At 45.1% G+C, this 13,769-nt stretch overlaps 1 protein-coding gene across 2 annotated transcripts in view; it reads left to right on the top strand.

Moving 5' to 3' along the window:
• Positions 1 to 13,769, top strand: part of LOC144822436 (transient receptor potential cation channel subfamily V member 1-like) — a 572,663-nt gene that overhangs the window by 541,061 nt on the left and 17,833 nt on the right. For both annotated transcript variants that reach the window (XM_078679954.1, XM_078679956.1), the window contains exon 14: positions 1,033 to 1,160. In XM_078679954.1, the coding sequence (XP_078536080.1) occupies positions 1,033 to 1,160 (128 nt within the window). The remainder of the gene's footprint in view (positions 1 to 1,032; positions 1,161 to 13,769) is intronic.

The following is a 13,769-nucleotide window of genomic DNA, read 5'->3' as shown; positions in this document are numbered from 1 at the left end:
GGGCTGGGCTCCTTATTTCATCTTTTTGCAATAGGATTTTCTTGAGAGAACATAGGTATTGCCTTATACTTACGTATTATTTTACTGCAGTATAAGAATAGGCACATTCATGCTATAGAATTCATGGCGGATACTATCATTAGTCTAATCTTATTTGAGGCACATGAAGAGGTAATACAAGGAAAAATACCCGCATTAAGGTATTGTCACCATCAATATACTGTACAAAGCCAATATGTCATAGAAAAGGAGGCATAACTATCATATGCACTAGCCGTTTGATTGGCACAGACGTTCGTTTAAATATGAAAAAGAGACTCTCTTAAGATCATGAAACTATTCTACATTTGCACTGGTGCCCTAGACTGGCACGTACTTTACATTATGCACATGGGTTTTACACTACTTGAACACCGCTGAGATGTTTAAACTTGGATGACGATCAACAAAGAAGTCACGATATTGGTATAGAAATGACACGCAAATATAATGTAATACATTACAATAGGATGTGTTTTTCTGGACTTTTTTAGTCCTGAGTTAGTCACAGAACATTTCCCATTGAGCGACGAAACATGTGTTTGCTTTTTGTGGTTTAGGATTATTACAACTAAACAAAAGACCACAAATGAATAAAAGGAAAAGACAGCTGATAACTTTTGATTGATGTTTATGTTATTACATGTGGGCGTGTGCTGGAGGATTTCTGGTGTACAATGACAGCAGTAGACTCAATATTGCTCTGTGAGTAACAGCTGAAGAGACCAATGGATTAAGACGGCTGACCCAAAGCCTCTATGTTTATATTTGTTATGTATTTCTATCCATGAATTTTCTGAAGACATGAGGGGGAGAGACAGATAAAGTTGTTAGTAGACAGACCTGAAAAGGCATGTTGAGAAGGCAGGAAATCAGAAATTACGGTGAGCGTTGAGAAGAAAGCTATAAGGAGGCATATAATCCAAGGTATTCTATCTGTTTAACTCCTGCCCTCTTCAACCCGACTATTGTTAATCAGACTTTCTTTCTCAGAGAGCCATGACTATCCTCGACATCGAGAAGAACTTGCCGCAGTTCCTGCGGGACAAGATGAGGTCTGGGATTGATATCACGGTGGGCAAGACTCCTGATGGGAAAATCGACGAAAGAAGATGTTTTAGGTAAATATCAAAAGGCTATCTATGGAGATGGGCTGCACTTTATTTTTACCACCCTACTGGCAAACGGATACTCCATAGGATCCAATAATGAACCAATAAAATATTTGGAAATTGAAGTGCTCAGTTACTTAAAATCAACACCTGCATTTCTTAGTTGCAACCATTCTGTTGAGACCCTGGTCGTGGTAGGGCAGCGCTCCTGGAGTGGGAATAATTATATATTTCATTATTGGACAAAGTTTCCCAGCTGTATATGTATTACATGCGCACACTTAACAAGTCTACATTAGCTCCAATCGCACATTCAGTTTGAATGGAAAAAAAATGTAAATCACTATTTAGTTTCAGCATTCTTATGCCAAATCGCCACTTGGGCAAAATATTTTATTTGTAATGTTTCAGTGAGGTATGCCTGCACAGAATTGCTTACATTATACCTGCACATTGACCAAATCAATTCTGTTCTGTTTTTTTTTCGCCTCTGTGCATGAGCTTTTTAAAAATAAAGCTTACGGTTTTTCTTTTTTTTATGACATACTTCATTGGATTTTGTAAAGTAAGACAGTTGAACATAATAGAAGAAAACAATTTTAGGACCAAAGTCAAAGAAAAAGAGCAAGATGTGGAACACGATGATAATCCCCCATTCTCAACTCCACACTCCCCAAAAGTCTCCCACCCTCTCCCCTGATCTTGTTAGTGGTCGGGTGATGAAGAAGCTCTTGTGTGTTTATGGGGGAAGCCCATAGCTTCATACACCGGTTTCTCCACACTCATGCAGCGGTCTAACCCTTACTTCCACTCCTCTAGGGAAGTGGGATGCTTGGCTTTCTAGTATTGGGCGATGTCATACTTCGCCACCATAAGCCCCCGCCATAGCAGTGTTAATTTATGGCGAGCCATCGAAGTCTGAGCAAATGTGTAGGAATACTAACTTTGGGTCTAATAGTATTGTCCATCCCAGGGCGAACCCAAACAGGAAAGGATCCGGTCCCAAACAGACATCTGAAGCAAGTAGGGCATTGGTTTACCCCTATCCTCGACAGCGTACGCTGCCTGAAGTATACCCTATGTAGATGCTACAGTTGTATTAGGCAAAGCCAGTTGTGGCTGTCAAGTGGTGTGGCGCCTCTCTGGCCTCCACCCACTTTTCGCCTGTAAGAGTGTCTACATACCACTCTCAGGCTGAAAGAAGAGCTCCAAAGGGGTCTGTTGCCTGGTGGGTCATTGTACAGCAGAGTGTGTCACTTTGTGGTTAGTCGATTCATCCATAAGTAGTTTCTCCTCCAAGGTCTGTTTGGTTCGCTATGTATGGCATCAGGGCATGCCTACATTGTAAATAACAATACAATTGGCTATGGTGTAATGCGAGCTGTCTTTGTAGGGTCTTGTAAAAGATAAGTTCCACGACCTCCATTAGATCTCTTAGAGTAGAGATATCAATGGCATCCTGGCCCAGAAATCCATCCATTGGAGCCACTTGTCTCACTGTATCCCCTTGCCAGAGTGGGGTTTGTTCTGTCAGTGAGTTGAGTCATCCCATACATTTCAGGGATTACTTCCACATCTGAATTACTACCTGAGATGCCAGTGGGAGTTTCAAATGTACTTCACCTCCACATACCAGATGTTGGACCGTAGCTCCTTGGAATGCCCATTTTTCGGGCGCATAGGGAGGTTCTCTCTGGGTGTCCACAATAACATAAGGTTTTTCAACCACACAAACTATGCATTTTTTTAAGCACTTCCAGGGCAATAAACGGTTAGCTGTGCTAAAAGTCACCATCTTTCCAGCATGAAGGAACCCAGCAGAGCAGAGTGAAAAAACTTTTTTTTAACCACAGTTTTAGCATTTATCAAAGAGGTAGCCCATTAGTTCTATTTTATGTGCTCCCAACCTACTTCCAGTTTGTGGTGGAAACCAGTGTGAAACCCATAGGTGATCCAGGAAATCTTTAGATTTCTGTAACGTAGACAAAATTCCATATTCATAAAAGGGTCACATGTGAAGCTCCCTCATGGTTTTCTCATAGAAACAAACATTTGAAATAAAGAAATATTGAAAATGAGTGGGAAAAAATGGCCATTTGTGAAAATGGTTTCATCTATAAATTTTTGTCAAAATAGCCGATTTACAAAAGCAATATACAATTGCGTCCACTGATAATATTAATAATCCACATTTGTAAAGCGCGAACAATCACCCGTAAGGGTCTCCAGGCACTGGGGGCCATCTGGAAGATTAAGCAAGCTATTGCCCAGAGTCACAGGGTGCTGGGCTAATCTGCCAGTGGCGATTGAACCGTGATTCCTAGATTACAGCGTCAGTCACCCTGGCCGTGGCGACACACCTCTCCCTCTAGACCTTTTTGACTGTGGTGTTATATAGGGTTTGTGGGTTCTCAAAGAATTCAAGGTACCCAGATCCAATAAATAAGCTGCACCATAAAATGGTTTTTCATCATGTACTAAGTATAGATAGATTCATATGGTGAAATATGTAGAGTGGAAAATGGATATCAGGAAGCCTATATATTTCTGAAATGAACGCAAGATTTGGAGTTTAGGAGCAGTGGTTATTTGTACAGCTCTGATTTTGTGGGTACCCTTACACCAGTGCTTAATATGAGCAAGGGGTTTTCAGTACTCAGCACCGGTACTTAATCATCAACACCACCACTTTTTGTGAGCACCAGTTAAGGACACATTAATTTATGGTAGGCAAAGAAAGAGTAAGTATTTTGCCCAGGATGCTAAGCCAACACTAGTTCACTAGCTTCGAAGTTGACAGCTCTAGTCATTACACCACATCCTCTCCCGCTTTTACGGTTAGTGGTTGGTTCTGTTTTAGGTGGCGCTAACAGAAAAATTGGGCTGGTTGCAGCTGCCTCTCGACGAGATCCCTGGCACTTATTTGCTTACAAATTAACCACTGCCGTACACGCATATGATTTAGAAGGTATGTTTCAAATTTTCAATTCTTAAGCACTGGCCAGCCGCGGCCCATGGAGGGAGTTGCAGTGGGGCTGAAAAGCGTGGCGGGGGAGGGGAAAGGGGGCGGGTTCTAAAATCCGGAATATGGATAATTGGAGGTAAGTAAACAATGTAATTATTAAAACGAATTTCGTAGCGCGCCCTGCATTACAAAGAGAAATCGTCCCACAACTTTCTCACGGCTAAATAAACACAAACAAAACACAGGCCAATGTAACACTTTACAAAGTTTTCAGGTGTCGATTATATTATTCAGAAATCTCCACGTGTCAGAAGTGGAAAACAACTCCAAGTAGACATGTATTAGCATGTAGAGAGTAGGCAATGCAGAGCATAAGCCAAAAGAAATGCCCAATTCCATGAACAACAAATAATATCATAAGATCAAAAGATCCCAAATACCTAATGCGGTAATGGAGGAAAATAGGAATGACAAGCAAGGGACAGTGAACTCGAGTATCATCCAAGACCGCTATATTTTGATAATGGCATTTCACATGGAGGTAAAGCAGCGGTCTTGGAATGACACTTAGGTTCAATGTCACTTGCTTGTCACTCGTATTTTCCTCCATTAGTTTACTTCGCCACCCCAGTGCAGACCCAGCCATATGCAAATCAGTCTTGGCCCTGTTCCCCATGGGAACAGTACAGCCCGACCTGCCAAGCCAGGTCTTCCCTGGACTGGAAACAAGCACCATTTCTACTAGGCAACCAGTGGAGTTCAGGTTTGATATGACAGAAACGGATCACACCAAGGTCAATCGGAGTCCCTTGGCAAGTACTCCCATTGACATTGGTTTGATCCTTTCCTATAGCGAGTGCTGTGCCCAGCTACACAAGTGAGGCAGCGTTGTTATCAGCACAAGTGGTGTAATGCATGGTGGTAGAAATTTTGTGGATGCCTGCAGATTCTGTAAGTTTCCATCACAGAAATGGAAGGAAAATATGTGATTTCAGACAGAGTTTGAGGTTTGAAAGGCAATATGGGAAAGAATACCCCATGGGAACCATGCAAGGCACACCACCGTGGAATCTCCTGGGTAGCTAGTTTTCAAAAATGTCTAGGGTTTGTAGGATTGATATGGTGGCCATAGAGGAAGAATAGAGGGAAAAAATGATACAGCTTCTTACCTAGTGAAGTAGTGGCCCATGGAAGATAGGCATCCATGCACAGCCTGATAGGTTTATATTACGGCAGCTCCACCTCTGTCAATTCCCCAAAATGCCACTTTTGTATTGTACAACATAAAGCAAGTAGGAGATGGGGCGTGGCACGATCATGCGCCAAGATGGTGTCTTGATCGTGGAGCTCCGGAGCTGCCGTGCTGGAAAAGCTTCCTAGCTCCATCCCACCACTGAGATCGGCCCCCACAGGCTCTGCCGCGGACGTCAGAGGTCCTGTGACATGACCAGAGCATGGCCGGTTGGCTGCGGGTGACTCTGTTGTCAGTGGGGCGGCCCAGCAACAGCCTGACAAAGCCCTCAGAGGCCCCGCAATGACAGGGGTCGCTGGCAAGCCCAAGGGCGCGGCTGAGGCCGAGTGGTTCTACTCCTGTGCAAATTGAGGCAGGGGTCTGGAGGCCTTGCAGCATGGGATTGCGGGCTCAATTCCGGCTACACCTCCATGCATTCAATCCCTACTGACGGCCTAAGCGCGTTCATCTTCTGTCTCCCAGCGACACGTCCCGAGGTGGCACCAGCACCGGCATACAATAAATTCAATGCCGAACTTTAGAGGAGAAATCTCGATTATGGCCTTTATTGAAGGCTAAATGTAGAACGGGGTCTACCACTACTAACCTACCCTGGTATTTCATTGTTCAATACATCCTCCTCATCAGGGGAAAGACCAGTGCAGTGATCGGAGTGCTGCCACAGACTCTTTATCCTTGCTTGGCCTACTCCTTACATGCATGGGGCGCAGTGATGCAGTAGCGCGCTAGACAGCACCTGCATTCTCGCCCTCTTGGTCTGCCAGTGAAAAGGCAGTGCCTTCCGGGCACCCTAGAGACCTACACTATTGCTCTGTACCTGCAGTGTCTCTACCTGCTGGTGACCGACCATGCCAGGCCAGCGTGAGCCACAGGTTGATCGGCCATTTCTGTGTTCTCCTCTGATCATCATGGGTCGTGGAGACTCCAAACAGCGGCAGCTCTCTTTTGAGACCACCAAAACCCCCAGGCAGGATAACAGTGACAATGCCGTGCGAGGTGACCCCTTGGGCCGTACATACTTACCGTACTCTGAACAACCTCTGGTAGAGGACGCGGCGGTCAAAATGGCACAGCTACGTGCCACTTTCAGGGACATAGACATGCACTTTGATGGATTGGCAACTTGACTTGACACCATGCACGGCTGCCTGGAACAGCAGGGGGCTCGCACTGATGATGCAGATAAGCGCCTCTCTGATGTGGAGGACACGCAGTTGGCCATGACCAAGCGCCTAGATCGCATTGAGCGTCTCTTAAAAACGAAGGCAGCCAAGGCAGAAGTACTCGAAACAAGATCATGCTGCAACAAACTCAGTTTCAGCTGTAGTGGCCAAATCCACCAACACAGGCCCCATGGAGAAGTACGCAGAGAGGCTTCTTGTAGAACTCTTTGAAATAGAGAGCTTTTCCACCACATTTGTGGCCGAGCGAGCTCACAGGTCGCTCGCCCCCAGATGGGCACCCGGGCACCCTCCACGCCTCATTATTGCGCGACATGGAAGATCCTCAGTTCCAGGAGATGTTGCTGTTGTTTTATCCATTCTTCACACCAGTTGTTCAGGAGGCCTGGGGCGCAAACTTCAAACCATTAAATAAACTCTGAAATGGGTATCCATTACGCCATGTTGTATCTGGAGCACCTTTGAGTGCAAGTTGATGGTAAAACCCTTATTTTTGAAACATCTGCAGAGGCTGTTGACTTCTGGAAGCACCACAAGTCAAGCGTGATTACACCCCCTGGGAAATAGCTCTTCACTCCTCAACAGTATATAAAAAGTCCAAACAGTGAACTGTAAAACCTATGCAAATGTCCCCATCATACTTGCACTCTTGTTTCTCTTTTCATTTGCAGCTGCTTAAACTGTATGCATGATCGATGTTAGCGGCCCGCTCTGTGCGTTGCCTCCCCCCTAGGAAATCTCCTACTTTGTTGATTGTGGTACATTGGGATTCACTTGATGCAGGTTGAGGTGGTTATCAGATGTGGGTGGGGGGCGGTGGGAGGGGAGTTCTTCTTTTTTATGTCTTATGGTTTGTTTGTATTATGCAGGTCGTCACAGCACATACTGCTGGTTTTTTAGCACCACACACATTGATGTTATTATATATATGCTATTACGCCCTTTGTAGCTAGACCGGGTGGGGAAGCGGAGGCCTTGGAGTTGCACTGCATGACGTGGAATGTAAGGGGTCTGTCCAATCCCCACAGAGGGAAACAGGTCTTTGCCTATCCAGCCAGGCACAACATACGAATAGCACTGCTACAGGAAACTCACTAAGCCCCGCGCTCTGACAATCGTTTTGCGGCTACCTCGGGCGCCAATAGATTCTTCGCCAGTTACAGTACCCTACTCTTGTGGAGTCTGTATCCTGATCCCCCAAAGATTGCCTTTTACAGTTCACACAGTAATTAAGGACCCTGATAGGAGAAATATGTTGGTGGAGGGAAGCTTGAGAGCGAAGCGGCTGTTGATAATTAATGTCTACGCTCCTTACATAGATGCGACAGACTTCTTCACTAACATATCTGCACACATCTCTGAAATGTTCCTATTGACACCAGCATATTGGGAGGTGATTTCAACCTCACCTTGCAACTTACTTCTGACACTACAGGCTCAGGCCATGTCACCACACTCCTCTCCACGAAGGAGCTTGAGCCCTTGTTGCATACACACTTGTTGGCTGATGCCTGGTGGCTTCAGCGCCCTATTGACGCAAGCTTATCCTTCTGCTCAGCACCACATTGTACTTAGTTTTGTATAGACCACTTGTACCTAACTCCAGATCTCTTGAATAATGCGTAATCGATATACTATTTTCTCCGCACGCTATCGGACCATTCACTGGTGCTGATATCATTGACCTTGCCCAGTATAGTGAGCCCATACAGATCTTGCTGTTTTCCGACTGAGGCTCTCCTTTATACTGTCTTCAAAAGTGAGATACAAAAGGCGATCACTGAATATTTCCAGATCAATTCAGGATCGGTGCCTCAGCATGTCACGCTTTGGGAGGCCTTCACAATATGTATGTATGTATGTATGTAACTGAGCTTGTAAAGCGCCTGGTTACACTTACCAGTGTGTCCCTGCGCTGTACCGCTGAGGAACCCATCCTGGCCTGTTCCTGTGAGGCGCCCACTCCTGGGCACCCCAAGGTGAATCCAGGCATCCTTAGCGATTAGGGCCGGTGTGGAGATTAAGCAAGCTACTGCCCAGAGTTACAGAGTGGGACCCATGATTAGAGTAGGCACAGAGGCGAGAATTATCGGGTCCGCGGACATTGAGCCCAAGACCCTGCCGCGACGGGAATTGAACCCTGGTCCCGGGTCAGATCTCTGCATCAGGGTCTGCCGCTCTAACCAGTGAGCCACACTTCTCCAGTATATATTTGCGGCATATGCATAACTAAACAAGCAGGGGTCCTGCGCACTATTCGCCTGGAACTTGAGGCCACTGAGAGGGTGCTACAAGATCATGATGCTCGGGCACTCTCGGGTGACTCACCCCCTCCAATGCATCAGTGAGCGAAACTCTTGGAGGAATTCCAGGAGCTTGCATCTTGTGAGACTGTTTATCTGGGAAAATATGCACATACTCTGCTATATGGGGGTGGGGGTGGGGGAGAGATCGGGATGGACCTAAGCCAGCCTACTTAACCTTCAACAACAGGCCATGTACATTACTCAACTGCAATTGAACGACAGCACTCACATACTCAAGGTACAGACATTCTCTCTACCTTTTAGTCCTACTACAGATGTCTATACACTGCATGTTCCCCACCACTTGACACTACCCTTTCTGACTATTTAGCAGAGATAGCAATGGTGTGGATCGAAGGGGGCCAACAATGATTCCTGGCCTCTTCCATTAGCGTAGATTAGATATCCCAGGCCAAGGATTACCTGGATGGATCCCATGCCCCTAGCACGTAACATATAAGACCATACTAGTCCCACACCTCCTGGAGGTTTATGTGGAAGCATGTGATTCAGGATTGCTCCCTCCCACTATGTGTGAAGCTATAGTATCCCTGCTACTTTAACCGGGCACATCGCCTGATAGATATGCCTCCTGTAGGCCCCTACCTCTATTAAATCAGGAATATAGGATTTTGGCTATAGTGCTCGAGACACGACTATCACTAATAATTGATCAGATCATCTCTCCAAATCAATCGACATCTGTCAACTTACGAACAATATTCGCAGTTATTGATCCTGACCTTCCTGCAGCTGTGATTTTCTTGGATGCCTTGAAGGCATTTGACTCCCTGGAGTGGTCTTTCCTTTATACAATTCTTGACAAATTGGGCTTCCCTCGTACCTTCTGCGCTCTTGTCCACCTCCTCTATACTAACCATGTGACACAGCTCCGTGTTAATGGAGAACTCACGGACCGGTCCCTCTGGTCACAGGGCACCAGGCAGAGATGTCCACTATTTCACCTTCTGTTCATCATAGCGATGGACCTGCTGTTGCGACATCTTATAGAGCGACAGCTCCAGCCGGGACTCAGATTCCATCAGGGGCCCCTTTTGGCCTCTCTATATGCGGATGACATTCTTTTATTTGTGCGTGAGCCTGCTACAAATCTTTCTCCACTAATTTGAGGGGTGGTCAGATGTGGAGGTTTTTCGAGTCTTGTCATTAATTGGACCAAATCTGAGATCATTCCCTGGATGCTACCCCATCTTTCACTGTGGACTTCCCCTTGCAGTGGTGCGATGACCCTCCTAGATATCTGAGTATTTTACTACACCATACAGCATCAGAAGTCATCTGCTTCAATTATGGCCCTGCCACCGATTGCCTATCGATACATATCGATCACTGGGTAACACTCCCACTATCATTGCCGGTAGGATAGCCATCTTTACAATTGTGGTTCTGCCTCACTTTCTCTACTTGTTTTTAAATATTCCCATTCCCCTTACAGCTACATTTTTTGGTACTCTCCGGAGCATGTTGACAGGACAAATTTGGCCCAGTGGACAGGCATGGGTGGGATGGCAGATGCTCACAATGCCCTTTACGTGAGGTGATTTTGGAGTGCCTGATATGTACTTATATTACCTAGTAGCACAGACGCACTATGCCTATTTCTGGTAAAACCCAGATGCACAGCTATAGTATCTAAAGCCTTAACATTGGCAGGCATGCCCCTTTCCACCATCCTTCCGCTTGGCCTAGCGAGGATACCCATGGAAATCCATACATTGCAAACAACATGCTGGGCTTGAGAAAAGCTCTGTAGAAACCTGAAGGCCGACAACCCATGGTTACCCCTGGCCACTGAAACTCTGGCGCAGCATGCACTCACCTGATGTCACCTCCAAGCAATGGGAGATATGTTTCAAGATGGCCGGGTGCGTTCAGTGGCAGATATAGTGGAGGGCCATGGCATATCCATTTTATATAAGTTTCTAATTTACAGGATGCGAACCTCACTGGTCACAGTAAAACATCCCTCGACAGTGGAGCTGAAGGAATTCTCTCCCCTATCTACAATAATTATATCGCCTGACAGCACACACCTAGTATCCCGACTGCATCACCTGTCCCAGACGCTCTGCCCGGAAGTGGGTGGGGAAGCGCAGGGGGCTTGGGAGGGAGATTAGAACACTCCCTGACAGATACGATGCGGGAATACTGTTGTGGAAAAAAACGCTTTATCGGCAGCAATTACAAGCACACACTAATCCACTTTAAATATATACTTAGAGCTTATGTTACCCCCAAACTTATTGCAAAAATTTACCTGGCTAGGCCTGACAATTGCCAGAGGTGTGCATCCGTGCACGCTGATTTTATTAATTTGGTTTGGAATCGCCCTCCCATCCTCGCGTTCTGGGGGGGGGTCTTTGAACACCTGGCATTTATGGTTGAATCAGAGCTGACCCCCTCCCCGCTGCTTGCGTTGCTGGGATATGTTCATCCTCTAGGGGCTTGGATTCAGAACTTTACTGCAATCGCCCTACTGATAGCCAAGAGACAGATCTCCTTGCAGTGGGGTGGGCCTGCACCGCCGACAGTGAAAGCCTGAATGAGAGATCTCATGTACTGTGACACGACTAGCAATATCTAGGCAACGTTGCTGCCCCAGGTTTTCCAACCAAAGAACATTTGGCAGCTGCTCCGCTCCTACTTGCTACTCAACCCTGAACTTACTAACTGAAAAACTCTCACAGCTAAGATATATGTTCTGTTAGTTAGCCTGATTTAAAAAATAGACCTCCTTTTACCTCTACTCGTGCAAACCTGCATTGTTATTTGACTGTTGGTATTATATTTGCCATTGTCATACCTTTTGCTAATGTCTACTCACCATACTATGTACAGTTTTTATCATGGCAATCATTTTTGGAAATGTAATTAAAACAATTAGAAAAAAAAAGCAAGTAGGAAAACACAGGGCTGTGTGAGATGGTCCCATGGACAATAAACACAACTTTCCTGCCTCTTTCCTTTCTTAGAGCACACTCTGCAATGGTAACATGGTCCAGACTTTTTAGCTGTTTCAGGATTGCGGTTGGCAAAGTATTGATCCTGTAATCATGTCATGTCCTCCGAGCATATAAAGTGGAAGCTGCTGCTTCTGTGGCAGTAAGACTTTCAATGAAAGTGAACTGAAAGTCAAGGAAAGACGAGTCTTTCTGTGGTGGTTTAACGATAAACAACATACACATTGCAGGTGAGTAAACAACTTCTTATACCAAGTTTGGGTTTTACGACTCGCAATGTGTGGCTGTAGAACCTGGTCATTCTTATCTACTCCGCTCATGTACTTGTAATCAAGTACACAGGTGGGCTTGTGAACTTTGGCCATCTGATGCCAAACCATGATTGGGGAAAAGTGCTCTCATTATGAACAGTAGTGAGCACAAACACATCACGACTATCAGAGAACTAGACTGCGAGCAGTTTGTTGGAAAGTAATGCAGTGCTCTGGGATTTCAAGAGCTTTTTACAAACACGCTCCTGCAGGGATCTTTAGCGGCAGCAATGACCTGTACCACATGCCACAGTGCCAGCTTTGTACAGCTCACTGACCAGCTCTACTCCTGTATTGTAGTTATCTACATAAAGATTATAAGCTTTGTGAAGGAGTGGCTGGACAAGCTCCCATGCTTAGTTTTTGCACTACCCCAATTTTGAGCTCATGGCCCAAAAATATCTTCAACATTTCCTCTTCCTCGGAATCTGCCTCAGCATCTGCTTTCCTCCATAACCCAAATTAGGCCTGGGCAGCAGTCATCTAAGAGATGCCATCTCCGCTGACTCGCAAAACTTTCCTTCTAAAACACTGTCCTACGTAGAAGGCAGATGTATTGTTCTAAATCAGTCAGTGGATTTATGTGTGAGAAGTGTGCAACAGTAAATAAACATAAAAGTACTTACCTGGTTTCCTGAATCTGCAGGTTCTCCAAAGACACTAAAAAAACACATTACTTAATCTTGCCACATACCCATTGCCACAGCTTACTTTTGTCATGGCATATGCTAAAAGTTTATATTTGGGGGACTTGTTGGGCCATTGCCAGTATAAAAGTAATTTCCCAAAACTACAAATGTCCTTCGACCTCAAGATGCGCACATTCACATAGCAGTCCCTGCAGCTTTGTGGGAAGGCATGCTCCTTGTGAAAACTCACAATGCTATCACTAGGGTCAATGGAATTATGCTACAGGAGAGTATCAAAATATGCAACAGGGTTGATTAAATAATGCAGCATGAAACTGCAAATTATACAGCACATTTGTTTGTTTATAGTATATTATTTTATGATTTCTAAACATGGTAATATTGTCTGGGCAAAAATGTCACCTTATTAGTAACAGTTTATCAACCAAATTCAGAAATAGACAACTGAAAGTGAACTGTGCAATATACGTGCAGACCCTTCCACTGCATGCAAACAAATGTTGTCATATTGATCCCTCTACATTAGAACATACTGCATGATGCATAATCTGCAAATGGTAGACTTGTGGCATACGCAGTATACATATTTTGTAGAAATGTGTTTTCCCCTGAGGGGCACTATCTTGAAAGCAGGTAAAAACACACATTTGAAAAATATATATAATGTATAAAGTCTTCGAAAGGGGTTGATGGTTGTGCTGGGGGATGGCCCCTTACCTACATTTATTTCCCCTAAAAAAGTTTGGGGCCCACAGAAGGTTGGCCCATATGCAAGAAAGGCTGACCCCCTGACAATTTCAAGTATTGTTTTTTTTTTTTTTTTAAATGTTGATTTAACTCAATTCCTACCCCAGAAATAAAAAAACACCTTGTTAAGAAAAAATATATTTTTGCCTGGTGGGGGGCTGGCCAGTAGCCATGAGCGCTGTCCCCTTAAAAGGTCCCTGGTGACCGCGATCCTCAGCCAAAAAA

Source organism: Lissotriton helveticus, chromosome 3_1, assembly GCF_964261635.1.
Source record: "Lissotriton helveticus chromosome 3_1, aLisHel1.1, whole genome shotgun sequence".
In the NCBI taxonomy this organism is placed as follows: domain Eukaryota; kingdom Metazoa; phylum Chordata; class Amphibia; order Caudata; family Salamandridae; genus Lissotriton; species Lissotriton helveticus.
This window is presented reverse-complemented; position numbering and strand designations above follow the sequence as displayed.